The sequence below is a fragment of the Myotis daubentonii genome, chromosome 5, assembly GCF_963259705.1.
Source record: "Myotis daubentonii chromosome 5, mMyoDau2.1, whole genome shotgun sequence".
Lineage (NCBI taxonomy): Eukaryota > Metazoa > Chordata > Mammalia > Chiroptera > Vespertilionidae > Myotis > Myotis daubentonii.
The window spans coordinates 19,851,180-19,878,786 of NC_081844.1; the positions used below are offsets into that span (position 1 = coordinate 19,851,180).

A 27,607-nucleotide genomic window follows, 5' to 3' on the forward strand; every position below is an offset into this window, starting at 1 on the left:
AATATCAAAAAAAAATTCTATATGTGACACGGCACCAGAGTTAAGTTAGGGTTTTTCAAAATGCTGACACGCCGAGCTCAAAAGGTTCGCCATCACTGCCTCAGGGAGTGCCATTTCCCCACATCCAAACCGGAAAAGCAAGCCAGAAGTCACCACTGTACCCGCATCTCCCATCGCACTGATGTCCCGGCTGTAAAACACAAGGTTAAGGACTACACAGGGGTTCAAACCGAGCTGAGGTCTCTCTCGAGCTGTGCGATCTCCCAGTGCCTCAGTTTCTCCATCGCTTGAACAGCACCCACTTAGGGTTGCTGTGGGGTTTACCCGAATTAAAAGCATGCTGAGCATGAGCTAGCCCCTGTAGGTGCTAATGAAACCAGACAACCACTGGGCCCGGGCTGCCTGTCACAACTTGAGCCAATTAAACAGAGACAGGGTTGACTCATATTCGAGCATTTATTCCAATAGTGCCAGCAGTATGCAAGAGCAGCGGGTCACCCACAAAAATCTGCTCTACTCCTCCCCATAAACCAGCGGCTTGTATTGGGTAGAAGGACAAAAGATTACATGGGAAGGCAGGAATTACAGGCGCGGGGAAGTAGGCGAGGTATAACGGTTACAGGTTACAGGCAATGTGAGCTTGGTGGGGGTGGTGGGGGGGTGTTGCAAAGAGCAGGCACCTCTAGGACCAGATTGTACAGTTCTTGGAAAAGGAGGATGGACTGCATTCCGGTGTTAACTCCCATGTCCTGGGGCGTAGAACGCTCAGCCAGGTTAGAATGTGCTTCCTCTAATCAGAACAGAAATCATGGCTAACAGAGCATGATTAATATCTGTATATATAAAAGCCAAGCGACCTGAACAACCGGTCGCTATGACGTGCACTGTGGTGGCCAACCAGCCCAATCAGGCCCAATCAATGGCTTGGCACCTCCAACCACCTGCGCCCCCCCCCCCGCACCCCCCCCCAGCCAACCTGCCCCAGGTCGCCTCCCCCTGCCCCCCATGACTGGGGGCAGGGCTGGCTGGCCAACCTCCTCCGTCCCCATTCCCCCCTGCCCCCCCACCCCTGCCAGCCAGGCACCGATAGGCCTTCATCAGGGCGGGCCTGCCGGACCCCACCCGTGCACAAATTCGTGCATGGGGCCTCTAGTTTCTTATAATTATGGCTAGTCCCCACAATTCTATTTCTGCCCCTAACACTAACTGCTCACCAGTTAGGTATTCTTGTAATTTATAATTTTGTTTTAGAAATCAACTGGCCACAGGTAACTCTCTTGAGTAGCTGTCTGGCCTGTTTCTAGATGCAATGGTGTTAATCCGCCAAAGCTGACAGCCTGCTCCTGAATGTAATTAAACATGGATTCACCTGGACATTTCTCCTTTTGCATTCTGGAGCCAAAGTGTGTACGCATCTTGGGTTCTCAAATGTTTGTGTTTTTAAAAAATATGTTTTTATTGATTTTAGAAAGAGAGGAAAGGTAGGGATTGAGAGAGAAACACAACTGGGATTGAACCGAAAAGCTGGGTATGTGCCCTGACCAGGAATTGAACCAGTGACCTTTCGGTGCACAGGACGATGCTCAACCAACTGAACCGCACCAGTCAGGACTCAAACGTTTTTTATGAGACCCTGGGGTGCTTGGGATCCCCAGACACCAATGGGCTCACACAGCCTTGCTTGTCAGTGACTTAATGGTATTCCTGGAGGCCTGAGAGGCGGTTCAAGTGTAGCTGTGCCTCTTACTGCCTGCTCAGTTTGGGCAAATGCCTTGGCTTCTCCGATCTGTCGGTTTCCCTCCTGTCAAAGATAACATCATGGAGGCCCTGTGTGAAGGTTCTCAGCCCTCTCATCAGGCTGGGTGTGAGTCCATGATATCTCCAGTCAGTCTAGGGCAGGGGTCGGCAAACTGCGGCTCGCGAGCCACACGCGGCTCTTTGGCCCCTTGAGTGTGGCTCTTCCACAAAATACCGACTTCTGCGCATGGGCCACGAAGTTTCCATCGCTCTGTACATGCGCGCCTGCACGTGGTATTTTGTGGAAGAGCCACACTCAAGGGGGCCAAAGATCCGCATGTGGCTCGCGAGCCGCAGTTTGCCGACCACTGGTCTAGGGTGATGAAGGAGGACTCAGAGGGGTGGCATGAATGAAGGCGCAGCCCTGAGTTGGGGCACACTGAGGAGCTTGGCTAGGGGCAGTGGTGGCACCAAGGGTCTGGAGGTCGGAGAGAGCAGAGGCTTGGGGCTCCCACTGGCCACCCTCCTGAGGTAAGCTCAGGCTTAATGGTAGATGAGTCTCACATGCTCCTGGGATTCTCATGTTGGATATAGCACCACCTTGGCTCCCAGTGTCATGTCTTTGTGCCTTAGTTTCTTCATTTGTAAAGTGGAAATGACTGTACTGTACCTGCTTGGAGAGATGGCATAAAAGGTACATAGCAAGATCTCAATAATTGCAAGGGAGGCCGTGCTTTTTTGTTTTTTAAAACTATCATTTTAGGAGATTTGGGAGAATGAGAGCTGTGCTAGGGGCAGGGGCCTGACAAAAAAGAATTACTAAGTAGGCTGAGGGGCAGGGACCATGGGAGAGAAAAATTGCTAATTATCTCGCTAAAAAAGCAATGTGTTATGATTGAACCCAGCCAGGTGTGACCCTGCTCATAAATTTTATGTAAACTTTTTACCCTGCCAGTACCAGGAACGGCTAATGAACCGCTTTGCAGTTTGTTTTTTCTTTTTTTAAAAAAATACTTTGTAGTGTTGCAGATAAAAGGTCTTGCTGTACTCTGGGTCTGCACTGCAAGCTGTGGGCTCTTACGGGAAGGACACGGCTGGCAGTCAGCTGGTCAGCTTAATAAAGGCTCTTAAAATTTAAATTCTGAGTCGGTGGTCTATCTTGCTGAGCTAACCCATAACAGAGCCAGTAGAATGTAGGGGTTAAGGGGCCCAGCTGGGCTGCCTGGGTTTGAATCTCAGCTCTGACATTTGCCTCCTGTGTGGCCTAGGGTGCCTGACTTAATGTTTTTATTCTCAATCTCCCTATCTACAGGGTGGGTGCAACAGTGGAGTTATAGTTGTATCCACTTCTGAATACAATTAACAAATAAAAATACCAGGATAATCCCACCCTAGGTAAAATTGATTATGGGGATTAAGCAAGTGAATATTTGTAGAGTTCTGCCCAGGGTCTGGCACAGGACAGGCATTTTTTAAATGAGTTAATTTGCTTGGAGGATCCCTGCCTCCAGGCCATCCCCAGCCATGGGATCACCCACTGGCACAGTGCTGTCCCTGCTGATCACTCTGGGGACTGTGGGCTGAGACCCCACCTTCGAGCCTGGGAGCTCCTATCCCAATCATTCTGGACCTATCCCCCCTCCCCCCTGCCCCCCTCCCCTCTCACAGATCTCGCCCCATCTCATCCTCCTGGCCAATACAATTGCTCTCTTTTATTACCAGCCCTCCCCAGGCCAATCCAACTGCTTTACTTTCTCCAGGCCTGCAGGTCAGGTCCCAAACGTTGCAAGGGGTCGGCACTGTCCTCGGACCATTAGTTCTCCAGGAAACAATTATTTTTTTTAATCCCTGCTTTATAGGCAATAAGCCAAGATTGTCTTCACTGTTTTCTCTTTGTCACTGTGGGCCTGAGGGCAGCAGCTACGCTGATCAGGACGGCCAGCGTGGCATTTGCCCTTGCCATGCCTTCTGCCAGGAATGCCCTTCCCCCAAGCCCCACCATGCTTACCAAACCTCCTCACTCTCCAGCTTCTTTCTTCCTGGAATCCTTTCCCAACATCCCAATCAGAGCCTCCTCCACCACCTCCCAGTTCCTCTCCTTTCCTTTGCCCCAGCCCTGACCTTAGAGGTTGAGTTTAAAGGAGATAGCACATGTCAGTCACTCCGCACATTGCCAAGCACACAGTAGGCCTTCAGGAACCACATGAGTACTCTTCTGCTGGGGTTCTTGTTCCAGCGTCTAGAAGGGTTCGGCAATCTGGAGAAGGGGCTGTGCATAACTTAATAAGGAGTCCAGAGACGAAGCATAATTTTGAAAGGCATTTGGGGGTCAGAGGAGCCTAGCTAAAGAAACGAAGATCTCCTGGTCTCAGGGCCCCATGCTTTTCATTAACACAAACTGTCCTGAGGCGAGGTGGAGATATACACTTCAAAGGGTCAGGTTTCATATACCGAGTCCATTGTCAGAATGGAAGAATTAGCCTAAGGCTGTTCAGGTGTTTGGCCAGTAGGAGGCAATCACATGTAGATTAAGATGCCCTGAGCTGTCTGGCAGCAAACAATCAATGTATGCATCCCTTTCAGGTGTGGGGAAATGCCCTTCAGCCCCTCCAGATTCAGCCCGGCTGTCATGCTGGAAGCTGGAATTGGCTTCCGGCACTCTTCCCCTGTCCAGTCCAGAGATCCTCAAGTCCTACTTCCTCTCAGTACTCCCCCACCCCCACCCCACCCAGCATCCAGGGCAAGGCCATTGACAAGGAGGAGAAGGCCAGAAGAGGAGGAGAGCATATGGCACTCCCGAGGGCTCTGAATCCTGTTCCCTGTGCTCACCATCACTTGCTGCTGGGTAACAGCAACTAGAGCTGGGGGCGGGGGTGGGTGAACAAACACGTGGAGGGCGGACCCTGGGTTTGATGTCTTGGTTTGGGCCCTGGAAGCCCCGTGGCCCTTTACCCTCTGTCTACACTCTGACCCCAACAAACGTTTGCTGAACAACTGATGGACATCTGATTCATGTCTGTCCCTTCTGCGGAGCCTTGCACGGTGCCAGAAACAGCAAACACACGAGGAAAGATTGGGAACTTACTTGAAGACCAAGCAGGATTGCCCTGTGTTGAGACTTCTCGAAGCTCTGCTCATTCTCCATTACAAAGCTGAGCTCAGCAGACGCTGTGGAAAGAAACCTTCTTGTCTGAAGCCCAGATGTCTCCATAGCTGTTCTTGCACAGCGGATGGGAAAATTTGGATAAGAGTGTGGTCCCCGGGGATGGCCAGGAGCTCAGACATCTGGGAGGAGAGTTTGTGCATGTGATGGCGGGGGTGTGTGGAGGGGTGGGGGGTGCGGGGGGTGGGGGGGTGGTATTTCTCTCTCTCTGCATGTGTGTTGTACTTTTCGTCCGTTGTGCACCATTTCCCATCACTTATCTTTCAATGATGTTTTCTCTGTGGATTTAACAAGATGGTGGCGGGAGAGCAAGACATCAGAAGCCAAGAGAGAAAAGAGATGGGACGTCAGAGAGTCTGAGAGAGTTTGCTAAAGATATGAATGTAGATGCATAGTGAGGAGAGCAAGGGAAAGAGGGACCCACGAGAAGGGAATGCAAGGGAAAGATCGAGGCAGCATGGCATGATCGTGCAGAGAGACGAGATAGCTCAAATAAATAGTTTTGAAATAAGGTGAGCTGTTGACAGGAGTAAAATGGGGCACTGGCACTTAAAATTAATTGGATCTGAGTGATCAATTTATCAAGGGCCTTGGCAGGAGGGAGATGAGGTGTGGATAAGAGAGACAGAGAATAACAGAGACCAATGTGTGTTAAGCATAGTGAGAGATGTAATTCACCTTAACAGATTAAAATGAAATGTTATCTAGGTGTCCCAACGATGCAGAAAATGCATTTGCTAAAATTCACCACTTATGTTTGATAAAAGAAAAAGAAAATCTTAGGCCCTAACCGGTTTGGCTCAGTGGATAGAGCATCAGCCTGCGGACTGAAGGGTCCCAGGTTCGATTCCAGTCAAGGGCATGTACCTTGGTTGCGGGCATATCCCCAGTGGGGGATGTGCAGGAGGCAGCTGATCGATGTTTCTCTCTCATCGATGTTTCTAACTCTCTATCCCTCTCCCTTTCTCTCTCTAAAAAAATCAATAAAATATATATTTTTAAAAAAGAAAAAAAAATCTTAGCAAACCAGAAATAGACGTGGACCTCCTTAACTTGATTTTCTATTAAAACCTACACCAGATGTCACATGTAACGGTGAATACTGAAATGCTCTTTTTAAGATGGGAACAAAGCAAGGGTGCCTGTTGTCATGGTGTCTGGGATCGTACTGATGGCCCTGGCTGGCGCAAGAAGACAGGAAAAAAACAATGAGCGGTTCCAAGACTGGAGAGAGAGAGAAAAAGAAAGTGTTTTTGTTTACAGATGATATCACTGGAGACAATGCAAACCCCAAAGGATCTGCAAATATAATTATGTACCAGATTTACAAAAACTGAGAAAGCTTCTTAGATGCTGAAGCCAATTGCATTCTATGCTCCTGCAACTTACCGATTAAAAATGTAATCGTGCCCCAGCTGGCGTGGCTCAGTGGATACAGCATTGGCCCGTGGACTTAACAACTGGTCTGTTCACTATTAAGTATGCATGTGCGAAAACTTCCTTTAAAGGTATTGGGATGATGGGTTGTCCACATGGAAAAAATATGCGATTTGACTTTATCACACTCCACACTCCCCAATCAGTCCCCTAAGAGGCCAAGAGTTGACTGTAAATAACAAAACTCTAAACATGCTATGAGAATATCTTGATGAAGTTGGGGCAAACAAGAATTCCTTGAACAAGACACCGTGTGAGTACAGCAAAGGAAAAGATTTAACATAAATCCAGAGACGGAAAGCAGATTAGCAGTGCCCAGGGACTGGGGGAGAAGGGATGGGGAGTGGCTATTCATGGGGACAGGTCTTCCTTCTGGGGTGATGGAAATGTTTTAGTACTACATGCAAGTGGTGGTTGCACAATTTGGTAAATGTACTAAATACCACTGAATTGTATACTTTAAAATGGTTACAATGGCCCTGGTCAGTGTGGCTCAGTGGTAGAGCATCGGCCTGAGCACCGAAAGATCGCGGGTTCTATTCCTGGGCATGTACGTGGGTTGCAGGTTCGTTCCCAGGCCCAGCTGGGCCAAGTGTGAGATACAACGATGTTTCTCTCTCTCTCTCTCACCTCCTCTCTCCCTTCCACTCTCTCTAAAAATGAATGGAAAAAATATCCTCAGAGGGAAAGATTTAAAAAAATAATAAAATCGTTAAAATGGTCAATTTTGTTGTGTGCATTTTACAGCAATAAAAAATTAAATTAAGAGCCCTAACAGGTTTGGCTCAGTGGATAGAGCGTCGGCCTGCGAACTGAAGGGTCCCAGGTTCGATTCCGGTCAAGGGTACATGCCTGGGTTGCATGCAGGAGGCAACCAATCAATGATTCTCTCTCGTCATTGATGTTTCTGTCTCTCTCTCCCTCTCCCTTCCTCTCTGAAATCAATAATAAAAAAAATTCTTAAAAAAATTAAATTAATGCCGAAACCGGTTTGGCTCAGTGGATAGAGCGTCGGCCTGCGGACTGAGGGGGTCCCAGGTTCGATTCCGGTCAAGGGCATGTACCTCGGTTGTGGGCACATCCCCAGGAGGGAGTGTGCAGGAGGCAGCTGATCGATGTTTCTCTCTCATCGATGTTTCTGACTCTCTGTCCCTCTCTCTTCTTCTCTGTGGGAAATCAATGGAATATATTTAAAAAAAAATTAAATTAAGAGCTTTGTAAAAACTCCCACTCTAGGAGGTGGAGCACAATTCCTTCTCCTTGGGTTTAGCAATTTGCTAACAAGGAACAGGGTAGGGCAAGGGAAAAAATAGTAACTTACGTTAGATAAACCTGGCAGGCAGCACTTTGCCCAGGTGATCAAAGTTAACATCACCTGTGGGCACCAGGACCTCTGGTTTGATGTGACAAGGAGGGAACCCCATCTCTGTGATCTTCCCCTCAAACTTTATAACCTCAGTCTAATAATGAAAAGATAACAGATAAACCCAGATTAAGGAACTTCCCACAAATACCTGACCAGTATCTTCAAAGTGTCCAGGGGATGAAAAAGAAGGAAACACAGAAAAATAGGGAAACACAAGGTGGGGACAAGAAGATAAGATGACTAAATGCAATGTAGGATCTGGACCGGATCCTGGACTAGAGAGATGAAACACTGGTGAAATGTAAAATCTGCTATTTAGTTAATAATAAGTGCCTATGCTAATGTTTTCATCTTTACATAGATACATATAACCCCCGTGTAAGATGTTGACATTAGGGGAAGCTGGTGACAGGTTTATAGCAGTGTTCTATCCCTTTACAGCTCTGCAACTCTGTAACTTTTCTGTATATCTAACATTTTCCCCACAATAAAAAAGTTATTTTAAAAATTAAGAGCTGCCGAAACCGGTTTGGCTCAGTGGATAGAGTGTCGGCCTGCGGACTGAAGGGTCCTGGGTTCGATTCCGGTCAAGGGCATGTACCTGGGTTGCGGGCACATCCCCAGTAGATGTGCAGGAGGCAGCTGATCGATGTTTCTCTCTCATCGATGTTTCCAACTCTCTATCTCTCTCCCCCCTCTCTGTAAAAAATCAATAAAATATATTTTAAAAAAAATTAAGAGTTTCTGCCCAGCTGGTGTGGCACAGTGGTTGAGCTTCGACCCAGGAACCAAGAGATCACTGGTTCGATTCCAGTCAGGGCACATACCTGGACTGCAGGCTCGATTCCTATTGGGGAGCGTGCAGGAGGTAGCCAATCAATGATGTTTCTCTGTCATTGATGTTTCTATCTCTCTATCCCACTCCCTTCTTCTCTCTCTAAAAATGAATAAAAATATTTTAAAATATGTTTTTATTGATTTCAGAGAGGCAGGGAGGGGGAAGATAGAGGTAGAACCATCAATGATGAGGGGGTATCATTGATAAGCTGCCTCCTGCATGCCCCACACTGAGGATCGAGTCTGCAACCCGGGCATGTGCCCTGACTGGGAAGTGAACCTGGTTCATAGGTCAACCCTCAACCACTGAGCAACACCAGCTGGGCAATAAAATCACTATTTTTATTTTTTTAAAAAATATATTTTATTGATTTTTTACAGAGAGGAAGGGAGAGGGACAGGGAGCTAGAAACATCTATGAGAGAGAAACATCAATCAGCTGTCTCCTGCACACCTCCCACTGGGGATGTGTCTGCAACCAAGGTACATGCCCCTGACCGGAATCGATCCTGGGACCCCTCAGTCCACAGGCTGACACTCCATCCACTGAGCCAAACCGGTCAGGGCTAAAATCACTTTTTAAAAAATGAAGAGCTTCTGCCCTGGCCAGGTGGCTCAGTTGGCTGGAGCATTGTCCCATACACCAAAAAAAATTGCAGGTTCGACTCCTGGCCAAGGCACATACCTAGGTTGGAAGTACGATCCCTGGTAGGAACACCAATGGGAGGCAATCACTCAATGTTTCTCTTTCACACAGATGTTTCTCTCCCTCCCTCTCTCTGTAAAAACAAAAAGAAAGCATATCCTTGGGTGAGGATTTTAAAAAGTTAAGAGCTGCTGTTCAGAAAATGACACCATTAATAGAATGAAAAAAAGCCCCAAAGTTGAAGAATTTTTACAACACATGAAACCAACAAAAGATTTGTATCTAATATGTATAAAGAATCACCAAAAAATAAATAAAAAAATAGAAAAGGGGTCAAAATTTAAAAATGGATGAAATACTTGGACAGGCATTTATTTCACCCTAAGAAGAAACCAATAATTACATATAAAGTTCCACCTCATGAACAATCAGAGAGCAAATCAAAACCAAAAAGAAGTACCACTTCACCCCTCCCACTTTGGCACAATTAAAAAACCTGGACAATTCAAAGTGTTCGCAAGAACGTGTAGCAACCGAATGCTTACATGGTGGTGGTTCGATGTAAACTGCTGGAGCAACATGGAAAAGCAATTGGATGTTATCTTGTGAAGCTGCGCATGTGGGTGTCCTATGATCAGCCACCCTTACCATGTTTACCAGCCTGTATTTCTGAGAATGGTCCTAAAATCTTTGGTTGTAATAAACCCAAAGTGAAATTTTAATGTCCACCAACTGAAGAATAGGTGAATAATCAATGGTGTACTTATTCGAATGAGTACTATATGGCAGTGAAAAATGCATGTTGCACCCACGACCTCTGGCACTGTTCTAGGCACAGGAAATACACAGTAAACAGGTTTTCGGGGGGCACTGACCTACATGGAACTGCCCAGCGAGATGTGTAGGGAGGGATCGTGATCAGAGCTGTGCCAGGGACAGGACCCAACCAGGAGAAGCTGGGGTCTGGGGTCATCCAGAAAGTAAAGGCTCAGTTTGGGCGAATCAGGGAAGGCTTCCTGGTGGAGGGTATGTTCGAACTCACCACTGATGGATGAATAGGAGTTTTCCAGTTATATAAGGGAGTGAGGATGGGATCCAGTCCGAGCGTATGCACAGATCCACGGGCTGAGTGGCTTAAAGAGAGTGAAACAGACACACAGAGGGAGACTTAGGCCGCGGCAGAGACACAGAGACTCGACAGAAAGAGGCTCAGAGGGAGACCATGATGGAGAAAGACATGGCGACTACGATTCAGAGAAACAGAGAGACCCAGGGAGACCAAGAAATAGAAAAACAGAGGCAGAGACAGAGACGTAGACAGAGGAATAGAGATACTCAGGGCGAATAGAGGCAGCAAACCCACAGAACGATTCCGGGAGACACGAGAACCAGGAGGGAACCTGCGTGGAGGCGGCCGCCCTCAATCACTCTGTTTGGGGAGCCCCAGCCCGGCTCAGGCCCTTTAAAGCCCCCCTCCCCCGCTCACCCCACCCCCGCCGCCGCGATCAGGCGTCCCCGGCCCCGCCCGCCGCCTCGCGTCAGCCGCACGTCAGGCGCTGTCCGCGCCCCCGGTGCTGAAGCAAGATGGCCGGCGGCGGAGGCCGGGCCCCGGCGTGAGCCGAGCGCGGGCGGCAGCCCCGCCATGCACCACCAGCCCAGCGGCCGCTGAGCCCGACCTGACGGAGCCGGCCCGCCGGCGACCCCGCAGACATGTCGCTACTTTGCGTTGGAGGTAGGAGGCCAGGCTGCGGGGCGGTGGCCAGTGGGGACCCCATTGGCTTCGGGGTCCGTGTGGATGCGGCTGGACCCCGGCGGGGAGGGGCGCCGAACGGGATGCACGCGGCGGGGCTTCTGCAGAGGTAGCCCCCGTCGGCGCGTCGGGGCGCCGGGTCAGGGCAGACGCCGCTGCCGGGGGTCGTGTGGCCACGGCTGCACGCGGAGGCAGGTGTGCGCGCCAGCAGGGATCTGGGGCTCCATCTGGGACGGTTTAGACCGGGCGTCTGTGCAGGACAGGCTATGAGGGGGCCCCGAGGAAGGGGCTGACCTGGGAGCTGGAATGGACCCTGCGGGGCGCTAGGAAGGAGTCCTGTGCTGTGGGCACGGCGGCGGGTCCAGACCCACGCGGGCTGAGTGCGGAACTGGAAGAGGAGTGCAGAGGAGGGTCTCCACCCCCGGGCGCGTGAGATTTGGGTAAGAGGCTCAGTCCTGGGACAAGCGCGAGCTCGAGGAATCCCGCAGCCCTGGCGGTGGAGAGGGCTGGGAAGGGGCTGGGGAGACCCCTCCCACGCCCTGAGCCGTCTGTGATTGGGCTCCTGGGGCGCTTTTTCAGTTAACTCTGGCTTCCCGAACTGGGGGCTGGGGGAAGGGGCTGAGGGCCTCCCGGCTCCCCGACCCTCTTGCGCTTCAACACGCGTGGAGGGCCTTCTCTGCAGGGAGCCGACCTCTGGGAGGTACGGTGCCCCCCTGCACCCCGCCCGGCCCGTCCTCACCTCATCCATTTTGTGCATAAGGGAGGGAAAGAGAGGTGGGGTGAAGCTATTTTGGGGCCGGAACGCCATCTGTATACCGAGGCCCACGCCCAGGCTATGCTCTGCACCGGGTTGGCGGAGGGAGGACGCGGGAGGGGCCAGGCGGTCCCCACCTCAAGGGCTGGGCTGGGGGGTTGGGGGGGGTAGAGCCAGCCCTCCAGGACCCTGGCGTCCCGGGCACCCCTGCTGAGAACTCGGGCTTTGGGGGACCTTGGGCGCCACCAGGCTTCTGGAGGTCTCGACCTTGGGTATTGGGAGGGGGGTCCGCCTCCCCAACCCCTACTCCCTTCAGGAAGGCTGGGGTGGGGGAAGAGGTGTGTCAGCCAAGTCTGAGATGCCAGGCTTCGGGAGCCCTTAGGCAGCGGGGAGTGTGTGTGTGTGTGTGTGTGTGTGTGTGTGTGTGTGTGTGTCGGCCTAGACGCGCGCGGCGGGCGGGCGGGCGGGGGCGGGGGGGGGCAGGCCCGGGAGCCCGGTATGGTCCCCGCCGCCCCTCCCCCTCCCACACCTCCCCCTCGGCCTTTCCATTCACAAACCCAGCCCCGCCCTCCTGCTGCCCGCCGCGGTGCTTTCCGTGTGCAGAGCGCGCCGGGCTGGGCTGGCGGGGACGCTGGTGTTCTTAAAGAGACACGGGCCTCCCTTCCTTGAGCTCGCTCCCGCAGGCGGGGCTGGGTGGCAGACGGGCCCACAGGATCAAAAGTCTACTCATCCCGCTCTTGGCCTATGGAGTTGGGGGAGTGGAGAGGTGGAGGGGACCCCCCTCCGCCCCATGCAACTTCCACAGAGAGGCCTCAGAGGCCCCTACCGGCCCCTCCCATTTCTAAGTTGCCTTGCACGTAGGGGAGGTGGGGTGGGGTGAGGCGTTGGGTGGGCTGGCACTGGCGCAGGGAGCCTAGGTGGTTGTTCCTGGCTGACTTTCTGCTCTTCCCACCTCTGCCTCACATCCTCCGAGCTGGGTTCTTCTGGAAGGGTTGCCTGGTTAGGGAGGGGAGCGTCTCATCCTTAACTCTGACGCAAACAGGAGGCTGGGCTGCGGGGGTGGTGTGAAGGGGGCAGTAAGCAGAAGGGCGAGGCTTCCTGAAATGGGTGTCTGGGGGAAGAATTGTGTTGGACGACACTGGGGAACTTACTGGGAGGGAGTCACTAGCAGAGTGGGGGGGGGGTCGCTGGGAGGGGCAAGGCAGGGGACAACCCTGAGGTGTAAGGGGAGCAGTATGATGCTGGGAGAGGCTGAGGGAGAAACCGGGAGAAGTGAGGGAAATGCTGGGCGCAGTGGGGGTGACCTGGCGACAGTGGAAGGGGAGCATGGGAGGAGAGAGGACACAGTACAGCAGGGGAGCTGGGCTGGGAGGGCTTTCCATGGGTCTGAGCTCAGCCTTGGAGTTGAGGAAATACCTGACCACCCACCCAGGGGACACCCACATGCACCCATTCCTGTGCACACATGAGCTGGCACCTTCATACCCAGACTTGCCCTGTGTGCACAGAAAGGCTCAGGATCGAGCAAGGCTCCATGAAAACCACATGCCTGTGCCTGCACACATGGACAAATGTGCACATTCACATGACCATGTTAACACATGCACATAGTGTACCTGTATACAGGACACAGTCTGGCTCCACAGACATGGTCCCTGCAATATGAGTGTGTGTCTGTATATGTACACACACGGATCCACATGTGTTTGATGTGTGTTCACAATATCCCTGTTTCATAAAAATCTGCTCATGCCCTAAAATACAGGTATGTGTACCCATACATACATGCTAGGATCCCAAATCTCTAAGAAACACACATATATACATAAGCACATGCCAAGCTATGTGTGTACAAACATGAAAGCACTTTCCTGGACACTGAAAGCAGCTCCTTTGCACAGGTGAATGATGACGCATACAGAAACATGCTTATGTATATAGCTTCACAGGAGTGTGCACATGCATGCAAGTAAAAAAATACACATGCCATAAAACTGCATCACACAATCTGTAATACTGCCAACAACAAATTTAAAAGTAATAATGAAAAAACCCAGACTTCTCATCATACTAAAATGCTTCCCTGTGATAATATTTTAACCCAGAAATTGAAACAGATTTTTTCCCCTTTTTATTTTTATTGAACTTATTGGGGTGACATTGGTTCACAAAAACATACAGGTTTCAAGTATACAACTCAATAAAACATCATCTGCACACTGAAAAAAAAACCGCATCACACATACACACCGTGTGTTTGAACCTGACACATCACCTACAAGCCCACACGTACCTAAGCTCACACATATTAGCATGTTCCACATACAGTCACATCCTATTCCCCAGCACATACATGCAGACCCTCACCTGCATTCAGATACTGCACATGAGCACATGTCCTTCATGCATGCACACACACACGTACACACATCTGCTTGCCCTGGCAACACAAGCAAATATACATACAAGCTTACATAAATGCACGCTTACTTACCTCACAGCAACACATGTGAGACTGCCTTGCCTCTGCCTCCTCTCATTTCTTTCTTTATGTGGAATCCATTGTTCCCACCACCACCAATTCGCTTGCTAGGTCTTAGCAGAGTCCTGAGGCCGCAAATAACAAGGACCACCTGGTTCCTTCACGCAGTCATTCATATATTTACTCAGTAAGCATTAATTGAGCACCTACTATGTGCTAGACACTGTTCCTGGCTCTAAAAATCCAGCCCTACTTCTGTCCTCATATTGGTGGGGTCAGAGTGGGAAGGAAAGGGAAGGGCTGAGGGAGTCTGGAAGGGGGCATCCAGTGTTCTTTTCCTCTGGGAAGCTTGCCCTGATATCCCCACCACCAATTGTTTGGTCTCAGAAGATGAGGGGACGCTAAGAAGAAGGAAGGTGTTGCTCTAGGTGGAGGGAACAACACATGCAAGAACATGGTAGAGTAGATTCAGTTCTAGATTTTCCTGTGTGCTGTGCCTCATGGCATTTGGCCAGGCCACTCAGTGTTTTAAAGGCTCCATAAATATTTGATGAATGAATTTTGTGTACAAATTAGCAAACTCATATAAGGATGAGTTGGCCTCACAACTAATAATATCAACAAGAAGCACCATTTACCCAGCGTTCTGCAAGCAATGTTGAGGACTTGTGCTCATTGGCCTCTTTAATCCTCATAGCAAGTCATTTTACAGATGAGGAAAACTGGGGCTCGTACAACTTGGCTCGGACCACAACTTGCCTAGTCAGAGGTGTAGCTGCCTGACTCCACAGCTGGAAGTGGGAGGAGGTTAAAAGATCAGCCTCCTGTCAGCTTCCAGGACCTGGGAGACACCCAAGTCCCTTCCATGGGGTGAGAATCTGTGCTGGGATTGCCTTCCTTCATTCACTCAGTAAACAGACATGTCATGATCTCCTCATTCATCGTGGCTGTTCTCCTGCCCCTCCCCAAAGAAGCATTCCCAAGTCCCTCTGCTCCTGGCTGCCCTGTTTCTGATTCCACCCACCCAGGAGGTGTGTGCATCTGGGTCTTTGCTGTCACCATCCCCAAAGGATCCCTTCAAGGTTGGCTCTGACTCATCTTCAGGGCTTCAATCTTAGCTGCTTTCATACCTGGACTTCACGCTCCACCCACACAGAATGGGCTTGCTCTGTAAGGTGCCAACCAGGGCATCCTGAGTCCAGCAGGTCTCGGTTTGTATCCCTAGCAAGTTCCATACCCTCTTCATTCCTCAGTGTGCCCATCTGTAGAATGGGCACACTAATAGTGCCCACTGCCTAGGTTTGCTGGAACTGACCAGTGAGATGAGGCACACAGAGCCATTGACACAATACTTATTCTGTGGAAAGTTTTAATAAGTGTGAGCCAAAGACAGGAAAAAAATCAATGATGGTGTTTTTATTAATGGGGCTTAACATCTTTCTTGAAGGGGGTCCATGGGTGTAGGACATTTCCTGAGCGCTCACTGCGTTCTCAGGCCTGAAGAGGGCTCAGGAGTACACACACAGGTGGCAAAAGAGGTGCCGAGTTCTTTGAAAGTAGACGCGTGGGTACTGTGAGTTCAGCACCATGGACAGTTGCGCGGGGGGTGAGTTCAACGCAGTGAACAGCGGGGGTTGGGGTGGGGGCGGGCGCGGGGGGTTGGAGGGGCGGTGGAGAGACACGGGGGGGGGGGGGGTTCAGCACCTTGGACAGCACAGGGGCTCTTAGCAGGGCCTTTGGAGTTTCGCGTTTCAAACCAGGGACAGCACCTGCGCTAAGCTGGGCCAGGTCTGGCAGCAGAGCTAGGGAAAGAGGAAATGAGTTATTTATTCATTTAATGATCACCTGCTATATGCCAGGCCTCGTTCTAAGTGGTAGTTGGTAAACAAAAAAGTAAGAAGTCCCTGTCAGGTTCTTGGTGTGTTTCCTACACCAGAGGCTCTGGCTTATTTCTGTCTTTGGAAGTGAAGAGTCCTCTCTCCCAGTTGCAAAGCCATCAGGGCCAGCATCTTTATCACAAAGCGCACGTCCACCACCAATACCACATATGAAACCACCAAACATTCCAAAACTTCTTTCTGAATTCTCTAGGCTTCACCCCCACCTTGTAGTATCTTCTGACACCCCGGTAAGCATGTCCTGTGGGGGGGGGGGGCGGGGGACATTCATACATTTCTCTTGAGGGCTGGAGTCCTCTACTCCACATCCACACCCCCAGGCCCGGCATAGACCAGGTGCCCCAAGACCGGAGTCCACCTCAATTAGAATCCAGGACTGTCCAGGCCAGGGGCACATAAAAAACCCAGCCCAATAACAATAGTAACGATACTATTGCTAATAATAGTAACCCTGGCCTGTGCAACTCTTGGTTGGAGCGTCACAAAAGGTGGCAGGTTCGATTCCAGATCCCCAGTGAGGGAAGCAAACAAGTGACGTTTCCCTCTCACATCGATCTTTCCCGCTTTCTTTCTTGGAAATAAATAAATAAATAAATAAACAAACAATTTTTTTTTGGTTTGTTTTAAAGAGGAAGGGAGAGGGAGATAACAACATCAATGATGAGAGAGAATCATTGATCGGCTGCCTCCTGCACACCCCACCCTGGGGATGGAGCCCACACCCTGGGCATTTGCCCTGACGGAGAATCGAACCATGACCTCCTGGTTCATAGGTCGATGCTCTACCCCTGAGTCACGTGTCCCGGGCCCCCTCTTTAAAAAGCCAGTTTTAAAAAATAATAGTAGTAATGATAGTATAATAATGCTGATCCTAATAATGATGAAGAAGAAAGGGAGGAGGGAGGAAGAGAAGGGAAGACGAGAGGAGGAGGAAGGGAGACCAGCTAGCTCTACCTCGCCTGGCGGCGCCTATGGGCGTCGGGAGCCCCGGCTCCCCATCCCACGGATTCTGCCCTCGCCAGTGTCCGCCTGTGCACCCACATTCATCGGTCAGCATGGATGGGGGCCGCAGGGGCCGCGGAGGCCGCGGGGCAGGCTGTGGCCGGGCCTGATGAGGTGTCCGGCCGCGTCTCCGGCTGGCGGGCGTGAGGGGCCAGCAGCGGGCACCGCCCCCACCACCATTCCCAGCGGCCGCGGCGCCCACGCCCTCTGCGCCCAGGTTATAAATAGCCGCGTGCGTGTGACCAGGAGCTTGCGGGGGAGGGGGGCGCTCCCGCCCCAGTGACCCCAGCGCCCCGCGAGGGCGGGGAAGGGGCGGGCACAGATGTGATGATGACGGTGGTGAACGCTGGCGGTGAAAGCCACGGTGACTTGGGAGCGTTTACTGATGAGAAGGCGGCGGCGGCGGCTTGGGGAGGGAGGAGTAGAAAGAGACTTGGTTCTTTCTCCTCCCTCCAAGCCCTCTCTTCCCCTGGCTGCCTTCCAGATGCTCCCCGCTCCTCCGTGCCCCTCCCCACTCCTCCGTGCCCCTCCCACCTCCGGAGTCCCCTCCCCCACAGAGCCTCCTCCCCCTCCCTCTAGCCCACACCTTGCTATGAGCTCCCTACCCTATGAGTCCTCTCCCGCCCTCCCTGAGCCCTCTTCCCTGACCCTCCATTCCTTTCTGAGCCCCCTCCTCCACCCTGAGCCCCCCTCCTTCTCCGAGTCCCCACGAGGAACATATATAGATACCGTTATCCTAGACTCCCTGGGGCCCTGAGCCTGGCCTCTGCCCTCAGAGCTGGAGCGCGCCCCCACCCCCCCACCCCCGCCCCCAGCAGTCTCCCGCTGCTGGTGGACCCCAACTGAACCCATGGCCTTCTGCCCTCAGAGGCTCAGGCAGCAGGAAAGTGGGTAGAGGAAAGGAGGGGGGACAAGAGAGACAGAGACAGAGGGAGAAGGGGAGGAGACAGAAAGGCAATGACAGGGATGGAGAGAGAATGGGGGGGGGGGCAGGGAGAGAAACCGCACACCCCCAGCTCCCCATCAGGACAGGATGGGAGACAGACTTTGGGCCATGGGCCTCCTCTGAGCCGGGTCCCCGATCTGTGAAAGGGGGTACAGTGGGAGCTGCGGGGTGGAGCCCAGGCCAGGTCAGGCTAGACCCCAGTCAGCCCCTGGATCTTCCCAGGGCCTGGCACCTACCCCCCTCTCCCCCCAGCTTCCTCTGTCCGACTCTTCTTTCCCAACTTTGCCAGTTCTCTCCCCTGCCCGCCCTTCCTTGTGGAAATCTTCACGTCTCTCTTTGTGTCTCTTTGTGTCTGTGTCTGTTCATGACTTGTTAGCTCCACTCCCTTCTTCCTCCTTTTCCTTCCTCTCCCGGTGTGGGTCCCTCTGTGTGTGCGTTTTTCTCAGCCCTGTCTGTGTCTCTTCCACCGCCTCCCTCTCCGCTCCGTCCCTGCACCCCCTCCCTTCACAGAGTCATCAGGTTTGCCAGCAGGAGTTCCCCCAAGGAGGGAGGCCTGGAGCTCCTGGTGCACACCGGCCTAAGCGCCCCTGAGCTTCTCTTGGCCCCAGGGTTGAGGGGCTGGGTGGGTTAGCTCCCTGTGAGCTGGATATAAGAAGGGGCCAGTGGGGTGGGGGTTGAGCATGCATCCAAGAGAGGGGCCTTTGCATGAGCCACGGGTGGAAAAGTGAGGAAGATAGGAAATGGTGACTGATTCGGGGTGTGGGGGAAAGAGACAGAGACAGAAATACAGGGGGACGCTCTAACCCAGTGGTCGGCAAACTGCGGCTCGCGAGCCACATGCGGCTCTTTGGCCCCTTGAGTGTGGCTCTTCCACAAAATACCACGTGCGGGCGCACATGTACAGTGCGATTGAAACTTCGTAGCCCATGCGGAGAAGTCGGTATTTTGTGGAAGGGCCACACTCAAGGGGCCAAAGAGCCACCTGTGGCTCGCGAGCCACAGTTTGCCAACCACTGCCCTAACCGGTTTGGCTCAGTGGACAGAGCGTTGGCCTGCGGATGCAAGGGTCCCGGGTTTGATTCCGATCAAGGGCATGTACCTTGGTTGCAGGCACATCCCCAGTAGGGAGTGTGCAGGAGGCAGCTGATGGATGTTTCTCTCTCATCGATGTTTCTAACTCTCTATCCCTCTCCCTTCCTCTCAGTAAAAAATCAATAAAATATATATTTTTAAAAAAGAAAATACAGGGGGATACAGAAGGACACACACACACACACACACACACACACACACACACGCCAGATCTAGAAAACCAAAGAGAGAATAAGTCAGAGTGAGACGGAGATGGAAGTCCAGAGAGGGGGGGTCACTTCCCTAGGGTCACACAGCAGGTAAACTGAACCTGACTCCACCTGAGTCCACATTGAACTGGTGCTCACCCCTCCCAATGCCCAGCCAAGGGCTCCAGGGTCACTCTACCCCTCAAACCCAAACCCAAGTGGGGGTGGGGTATGATGCCCAGCCATTTACAGGTGAAGTCCGGGTCTTTGGAGGCATAGGAAGGCACTCGCTTCTTCTCTTGTTCTGCAGCTCTGAGGCGCTCACTCGGTGCTTGTGAGTCCATCCCACCTCCGCACCCCCACCCCACGACAGAACAAACAGTATTTATCGACAAGTGTTTGCCACCACTCCGCTTTATTTTTTCCCACCGGCTCCGTTCAGCTGCTTTTGCATGATAGACATTCAAGTGATGGGGAAAGAGACATGGACAAGCTGGGAGGCTGTGGCATTTGCCCAGGAAAAGGCCAAACCTGACTTTCAAAAAAGAAGAAAGAGCCCTAGTTGGTTCGGCTCAGTGGATAGATTGTCGGCCTGCAGACTGAAGTGTCCGGTCAGGGGCACATGCCCAGGTTGTGGACTCCATCCCCAGTTGGGGGCGTGCAGGAGGCAGCCAGTCAATGATTCTTTCTCATCATTGATGTTTCTATCTCTCTCTCCCTCTCCCTTCCTCTATGAAATCAATAAAAATATATTTAAAAGAAGAAGAAAGGGTAGAACCACAGATTTAGCCTCCACCTTGCTTGCCCAAACGCTTCAAAACATCCTGGAAAACACCAAGGCTCTGTGGAGGGTGCCGATGCTATTTGTGTGGGAGATAAAGTAATGCTGTGATTGCTGGGGCCAGGCTGTCTCCGGTGCCTGCTGATGTTGATTGCACCTGGGAGGGAGAGTGGGGCTGGGGTAGATAGAAACTTCTTCTTAGGGTGTAATTTTTTTGATGAGTCTGATTTTGTAACGTGTGTATATTGCCTGCTCAAACAAAAACATTCACTCGAAAAGAAAAGAAGGGAGGAGAAATGTGGAAAGGAGGAGGGCTCCGTTTGGTAACACGTTTTAGGTGGAGGTGGAGCGTGAATGGTGGAGAGAGATGTTGGTGGCAGCCGCAGGGTGCAAGAGATGTGGCCATGGAAAGTTTACTATCCTGGGCAAAAAGCCAGCGGAGAGTGAAATTGCTTCGGATCCCTTAGGGCTGTGGGTCATGTGGAATCTGAAGAGGCTGGACAACATGGGACCCTGACATGTATTCGGTTGCACCTTTCCAGGCGAGTGGGACTGGACAAGCTCTAACAACCTCCCGCCCAGGACTGGGAGGTCCTGTTCCACTTCCTCCAGTCTCCTTTGAATATTGAACCCCAAACCTTGGGAGTGTGGTAGGGCAGACTGGGCTAGACAACTGGGGAAGAAGCTTGCTAGCTTGACGGGGGATGGGGTCATTGGAAATTGTCTCTCCCTCTGTGGCAATCCTGGAGAGCTTCCTGTGGGAGGCCTTTCCTGCCACCTGCCCAGCTCCTTCTTTAGAATCTTGTTCAATGGAAGATAAAGCCAAAGCTGGAGGGGAGAAGCTTCAGGGGAGTTTAATAGGGAGGGAGGAGGGGCAGGGATTGCTCCCCGGGTTTAGATTCCTTCCACCCCTGGGTCTGCCTCTGCTCATCTATCTGATGGCTTCTCTCTCTCCCTCTCATCCCTGCCTCCCTCCTCTCCTTATTTTTCTTCCTCTCCTGTCTCTGTCTCTAATTTCACCTTTGTCTTTATCTTGTTTTGGGTGTTGTTGTTGTTGTTTTTCTCCTGTTTGGTCTCTGCATCTGTCTCTTTTGCTTTCTATCCTTGCCTCTGTCTTCTCTCTGTTTCTTTCTGTGTCTCTCTCCTCTCTGTCTCTCTCATTATGTCTCTGTTTTGGTGTCTCTCTCTGTGCCTCTGTCTCTCTCCTCCCTGCCTCTCTCCCCATCTCCCTTCCCTATCTGTCTCTCTCCACAGTCAAAAAAGCCAAGTTTGATGGTGCCCAAGGTAAGTGGCCTCTATACCTGTCCTGTCCTGTGTTGTCTGTCTATTTGTCTATCCATCTCTTGGAGAGACGGGAAGGGGGTCTGAGCCATTGGTGGGGACTTGGGCTGTGTCCGCTAAGCATCATGGAAAGTGTCAGACATGGCCTGCGGTCCCAGCAATCTCCTCACACCCCCTGAAAACCCCAGGTGGGTGGGGCTCACCCTGAGCCAATGGCCCTTTCCAGGATCCCAAGGGATAATGCGGGACTCTTAGATCAGCCTCCAGGTGGGGAAAGTGAGGCTCAGAGAGATGAAGGTGTTTCTTATAGTCGCCTTTGTTCCCATCTGGGGCCTCGGTCTTTCCAGCTAAAAACCAAGGCTGGTGGACGTAGTTATTTTTAAGCAGCAGGACTAGGCATTCCCGAATTCCACGTCTCCCTGCACCAACGTCCCTCCCTTGTGCTCTGAGGAGCTGGGCATCGGGGGAACATTGGGGACTGGCCTGCGGGTGGGAGGAATGCATAGAAGCAGAGTGGTATGTGGACCCTGGGGTGGCCCCAAGCACACACAGCCCCTGGGGGATCACAGCAGGTTGTCTAGAGCTTAGGAAGGGGCACCAGGAGTGTCTGAGCCCCTACACTAACTCCTGCTCTCACCGCCGCAGAGAAATTCAACACATATGTGACCCTGAAGGTGCAGAATGTCAAGAGCACGACCATCGCGGTGCGGGGGAGCCAGCCCAGCTGGGAACAGGACTTCATGTTGTGAGTGGTTGGTCCTGCACAGCCTCAGCCCCTGGCAGCTTGCTGGTCCCACTGATCCGTCCCTTGGTGTCATCTGGGACTCCCCTTCCTCCTCCCTCTGCCCCATGTCCGCCCATCAGCTTTGTCTCCGAAGCACTTCCCAAATCCAGCTACTTCCCTTTATCTCTGGTGCCGCCAGCCTCCGCTCTGGCCTCCTGCTGCAGCCTGCCTCCTGCAATCTGTTCTCCAGGCAGCCACAAGGATATTTTTAAAACTGCAAATCACATCCTGTCACTCTCCAAACTTGCCTGTGGCTCATCAACCTCAGAACAAAACCCACACTCCTCCCCTCAGACCACAAGGAGGCCCGGGCCCTGTGACCTCCCACCGGTATCTCTCTCCATCTTTCCTGGCTCACCTGTCCCAGCCACAGCCACCTCTGCAGGTTCCTCCCGCACGGCCAGCTTGTTCCTGCCCCAGGACCTTTGCACTTGCTCTTCTCTCCTCCTCCCTGCCCCTCCCAGCTGGCACCTTCTTACACTTCCTGTCTCAACTGTGTTAACTCCTTAGGGAAGCCCTCCCCAACCATTACCCCAAGCTGCAATTGAAGAGTAATTTCAAGCCTGCTACTAATTGTTATTTTAGTCATTTGTGTGAATTTTGGACATATTTATGGCCCCTGACCCTAAACTGTGAGCTCCGGGAGGGTGGGGCCTAGTCTGTCTCTGTCGCTGCTTTGACTCCCATGCCAAGCACCGGGGTCTGGCACTCAATAAATATTTGCCTAATCACTGCATGAATTCATGACCTGGACCCTCCTCTTGACCTAGAGCCATCCAGGGCCTGCCTACTCTGATGATGGGAACATGTGCCATGCTCTCTGCTAAGGCTTTGATAAAATAAATTTGCCCACAACACTGGGAGAGAGGATGCCACTGTAATCCTCATTTTGGAGCTGATGAAACAGAGGACCAGAGAGGCTAAGCCACTTGCTCAGGTCACACAGCCTGTAGGTGACAGAGCTGGGGTTTGGACGCAGGCAGCCCTCAACCCCCAGCTGGGGCCTGTCAGCGGTGGAGGCCACGGGAGAACCCAGTTAGGATCCTGGAGCAGAGGAGCATCTGGGGAGGGAGGGAGGAACTGGCCCTACGATTCTTGGGCCAGTAAGTGGGGAGGGACAGGCTGACCCTCAACTCTCGGAAAGCCAATTGCTGAATGACCAGGTGACAGTCAACAGATATATTCAGGGAGAACATTCCTTAAGATAAATCTTTGGCAAGTTGGTAAATTCAGTGAATTGGACATTCACCAAGGTTTCCCCCCAAATCTGCCTATGCCTAGCATGGGTCCTGCAGGGAAAGTGCTCACGGATAGGGTCATTGATACGCTCAGGGATGTCCCCGTGCCATTGGAAAGGGGTGACACTGGGAAGGATGGAGGCATCCCAAATGCCCTTATCCCGGGATACAAAGGGTACTTGGGCATCTTCCTTGCTTAGCTAGCATTCTTAGGGTCTGAGGGCTTGAGCTAGGACCAGGCATGTTGGGGTGCAGAAGGTATGTGATATCTGTCCCAACCCTTCCATCCCCCCTTGGAACCCTGGTTCTGCTGTGAGACCCTGAGCATGTAACTTAGCCCCCTGACCTCAGATCCCATCTGTGAAACTAGAATCACCGTGTTACCTTCCTGGCGAAGACTCACCCAGGCCTGGGTTGAGTGAGCTGACTTTTCCGAGTCTCCCTGCCCTCCCTCCTGACCCTGCCTGCCCCCTCCTCTCTCTCTGCAGTGAGATTAACCGCCTCGATTTGGGGCTAACGGTGGAGGTGTGGAACAAGGGCCTCATCTGGGACACGATGGTGGGCACGGTGTGGATCCCCCTGCAGACCATCCGCCAGTCCAATGAGGTGAGTTCGGGGCTGAGGGTTGGGGAGGAGTGCCTGGGAGGAGCCAGAGGCCAGTGGCCTAAACTCGATGGACATTGACCTCCTGCCCCTGATAATGTTCATGTAGACGTGGGGGCTGCAGTGGCAGCTCCAGAGGGTCTAAACTCTTTCTGTCTCATTTGCTCTTTCCTTCCATACGCTTTCACCCCCGGGCCCAGGACAGCAGCTGGAGAACCACCAATGCGTTTGCATTACCATCAGGGGTAGGAAAGGGGGCCAGAGGGAGTTTGCCCTCCAAATTAAGGGCCAAACCTGGCGGCTGCTGGTGGCATTTCACTCGCTTCCCATTGGCCAGGAATTAGTCATGTGGTCCCACCTAGCTGCAAGGGAAGTCTGGGAAATGTAGTCTTAAGCTGCATAGCCCTGGGCCCACCTCAAAGTGTGTTCTTATGGAGGAGCTGGGAAAGGATATTGTGGGTCATTAGCACTTTGTGCAGGAGGAAGGCTACTCCTGACGGTGCTAGACAGTAACCTTGGTCTCCCGGCCTTAAGTTTCCCCCTCCAGTCCCTGCCCCCCATGCTGAGCCCAGCAGCACCTCATACCCCAGGACTCCTTCCTGCCCTCCCTCCCCATCTCCCTTGGAAGCCTTCTTGATGGCACCGGCACACATTGCCAGCTTCATCTCCCTCCACAGCCCAACTTCCACCCCTTACAGAGTCCCAAAGAAGGCCTCTGCACCTTCCCATGTGCTGTTACCAGGATGCCAACGTCTCTTCCATTACCCCCTAAGCCAGCGGTTCTCAACCTGTGGGTCGCGACCCCTTTGGGGGTCGAACAACCCTTTCACAGGGGTCGCCTAAACACATCCTGCATATCAGATATTTACATTACGATTCATAACAGTAGCAACATTACAGTTATGAAGTAGCAACGAAAATAATGTTATGGTTGGGGGTCACAACATGAGGAACTATATTAAAGGGTCGCGGCATTAGGAAGGTTGAGAACCACTGCCCTAAGCTTAGCTCCCATGCCCTGTCCTCCAGCAATCCCTTCCTACCCACCCCCACCCCTTAACCCCCCTCCCTCCCTCTGATCTTATCCTGGCCTCCCAGAGCAGGAGGTGTCTATATCAAATCCTGTCTCCTGTAACTGTGGACTTCTTGGGGATCCTGAAATTGCCCAGCGTGGGGTAGGCATAGAGGAGCCACCAGCAAGGGTTTATTTTTAATGAATGAATGGAGAGGGAGGAAATGGGTACAATAGTCCAGGCAAGTGAGTCCAAAAGGAAGCCTGAGGATGACCCAAAATTTCCTTAGTGACCGCCCCCCCCCCCACCCCCCCGAGTGTGAGGAAGGCCTGGTCACCTGTGGCAGCAATGGCCCATCACAGGATCCTGGGCTACTACTTCCACCCCTACCAGCCTCTCCCTGGGGCTGCGAAAGCAAATGCCACACAACATCATGCTCATTTGAGGTGAAGAAACTGAGGGTCAGAGTAGACCCCACCTGCTGAAGGATTTATGCTCCCTGAACCCAGGGGGACTGGTTCATTCACTTGGGGAGGGGTTTCCTTGCTGGATTGTGGGAGCATCAGGGCTTTTAGATGAAGCCAGGGCTGCATAGCTCCCGTGAGGGATGAGGCGTGGTTGTGTAACTCCAGGACTGCTCCTGCTGCGCCCGAAGGGCCCTCTCTCTGGTCCTTGGCTCTGAGTTCCCTGGACCCACAATGTTGCCTTGCACTGAGTCTGTTTCCTCATCTGTAAAATGTGTGTGTGGGGGGGGCTTGCTCTTGGGGCGGGGGTGGGATGGAGTGAGGGAGACATCTCATGTGAGCAGATGCCTCATCCACCTCGCCTCACCCAGGATCCTTACCCCTGTCACCCCCTCCCCCCATATCCAGGACGGCCCTGGAGAGTGGCTGACCCTGGACTCCCAGGTCATCATGGCAGACAGTGAGATCTGTGGCACCAAGGACCCCACCTTCCACCGCATCCTCCTCGACACACGCTTCGAGCTGCCCTTAGGTGAGTCTGGGGGCGCAGGACCCTGGCCCGGTCCCAGGAGAATGGCCAGGCCCGGCTAAGCCCACACAACCCCCCTCTGAGGACAAGGCTTTCTCTCCCCAGGGGAGAGGGTTTCCTGGGTTTCAGCCAGTCAGCTGAGGTGGGCACCGGCTGTGCACAGAGCATGTTCCGGCTCCTTCAGGTCACCAACGGGCAGTCAGTGCTCTGACCCACGGGACTCAGGTCTGAGCTGTCCGGGCTGGTCCTGAGGAGACATCCTGCCGTGGGGGTGAGCTGGGCTTAGAAGACAGGCAGAGGCTGAGAGGCAGGAAAAGAGAGGCAGAGAGGCACACCCACCTTTCCTGGCAGCAGCTTGGTTCTCCCACATCATCCTTCCGAGAACTCATGGCTCCCCCTGTTGTATGCTAGGGTGCACCTTCTCTCCCATCCCCATCCATCTCCAAGGCAGCTGGGGCCGTGCTGGGCAGGGGCCCCACCCTGTGCCTCCACCCACCGGAGACCAGCCCCGCAGGCCTGCAGGCGGCATCGGGTGGGTGCTGAGGGGCAGGCAGGGACTTCCAGGCTCACAGCAGGGCTCCCCTTGCAGATATTCCCGAGGAGGAGGCTCGCTACTGGGCCAAGAAGCTGGAGCAGCTGAACGCCATGCGGGACCAGGACGAGGTGGGCATTGACATGGGGCGGGGGGGGGGGGGGGGGGCTCTCTTCTTCCTGCATCCGTCTCTTTTGTCTCCTCACGTCCTCCACTGTCTGTCTCTGTTTCTCTCTCTGCTGGTCTTCCCCTATATCTGTGTCTCTGACTCCTCATAACCCGAATAAATTGGTGACTCACGTGGTCCAATCTCCAAGGAGGATGTCAGCCAGGAACACACAGTCTAACAACATAAGGATGATGCCAATGGACTCAAGTTCTTCATTTTTCAAACACCCTCAAGGGCATACAGGGCTCCGGAGCAGCTCTCACACCCCCTCTCTGCCCCACACCCCTCAGTTCCTCAAGCCAGACTTTCCTAAACATTCTTCTCTCCCACCAGCCTCAGCCCCTGTACCTCTGACCTTCCATGCACCCCTTCTTCTTCTTCTTGCTCTGTATCCCCACAGTGCAAAGGCCCAATATGGCCCAGGAGACAGTCTTTAGAAGGTGAGGGCAAGGAAGAAACAGCAGGCAAGATACAACACTCTTTAGTGAGAGGTGGAGAGCAAGGGGGCGATGCTTACATGGGAGTAATTTTTGTCCAACCTCATTTCTCTCTCTCTCTCTCTCTCTCTCTCTCTCTCTCTCTCTCTCTCTCTCTTTCTTTTCTCTATATCTGCGTCTCACTGTCTGTGCGTACCTGTCTCCCTCTGGGAACATTTGTACCCTTCTTCTCTAGAGGGAGCGGGTTTGGGAGACACGGGGGAGTCAGGATGGAACACAACAGAGCACCATCCTGGTCCCCTGGCTTCGGGCCCCCTCTGAGATGAGCCATCTTTCCTTCCCTCCCCTCAGTACTCATTCCAAGATGAACCAGACAAGCCTCTCCCTGTCCCCAGCAACCAGTGTTGTAAGTACCTGTCGATTCCTTTCTCGGCATCCCTTCCCCACCACATGACTGTTGTGTGTAGCAGGTCAACTC

General features: G+C 52.7%; 1 protein-coding gene across 1 annotated transcript in view; it reads left to right on the forward strand.

The window, feature by feature from the left end:
• The first annotated feature begins 10,761 nt into the window (after nt 1-10,761).
• The window catches only part of UNC13A (unc-13 homolog A), a 65,990-nt gene continuing 49,144 nt past the window's right edge, over nt 10,762-27,607 (forward strand). The window contains exons 1-7 of the mRNA XM_059696265.1: nt 10,762-10,918; nt 21,334-21,363; nt 22,006-22,105; nt 23,871-23,988; nt 25,871-25,994; nt 26,581-26,654; nt 27,481-27,535. Of these exons, the coding sequence (XP_059552248.1) occupies nt 10,897-10,918; nt 21,334-21,363; nt 22,006-22,105; nt 23,871-23,988; nt 25,871-25,994; nt 26,581-26,654; nt 27,481-27,535 (523 nt within the window). The 5' untranslated portion in view covers nt 10,762-10,896. The remainder of the gene's footprint in view (nt 10,919-21,333; nt 21,364-22,005; nt 22,106-23,870; nt 23,989-25,870; nt 25,995-26,580; nt 26,655-27,480; nt 27,536-27,607) is intronic.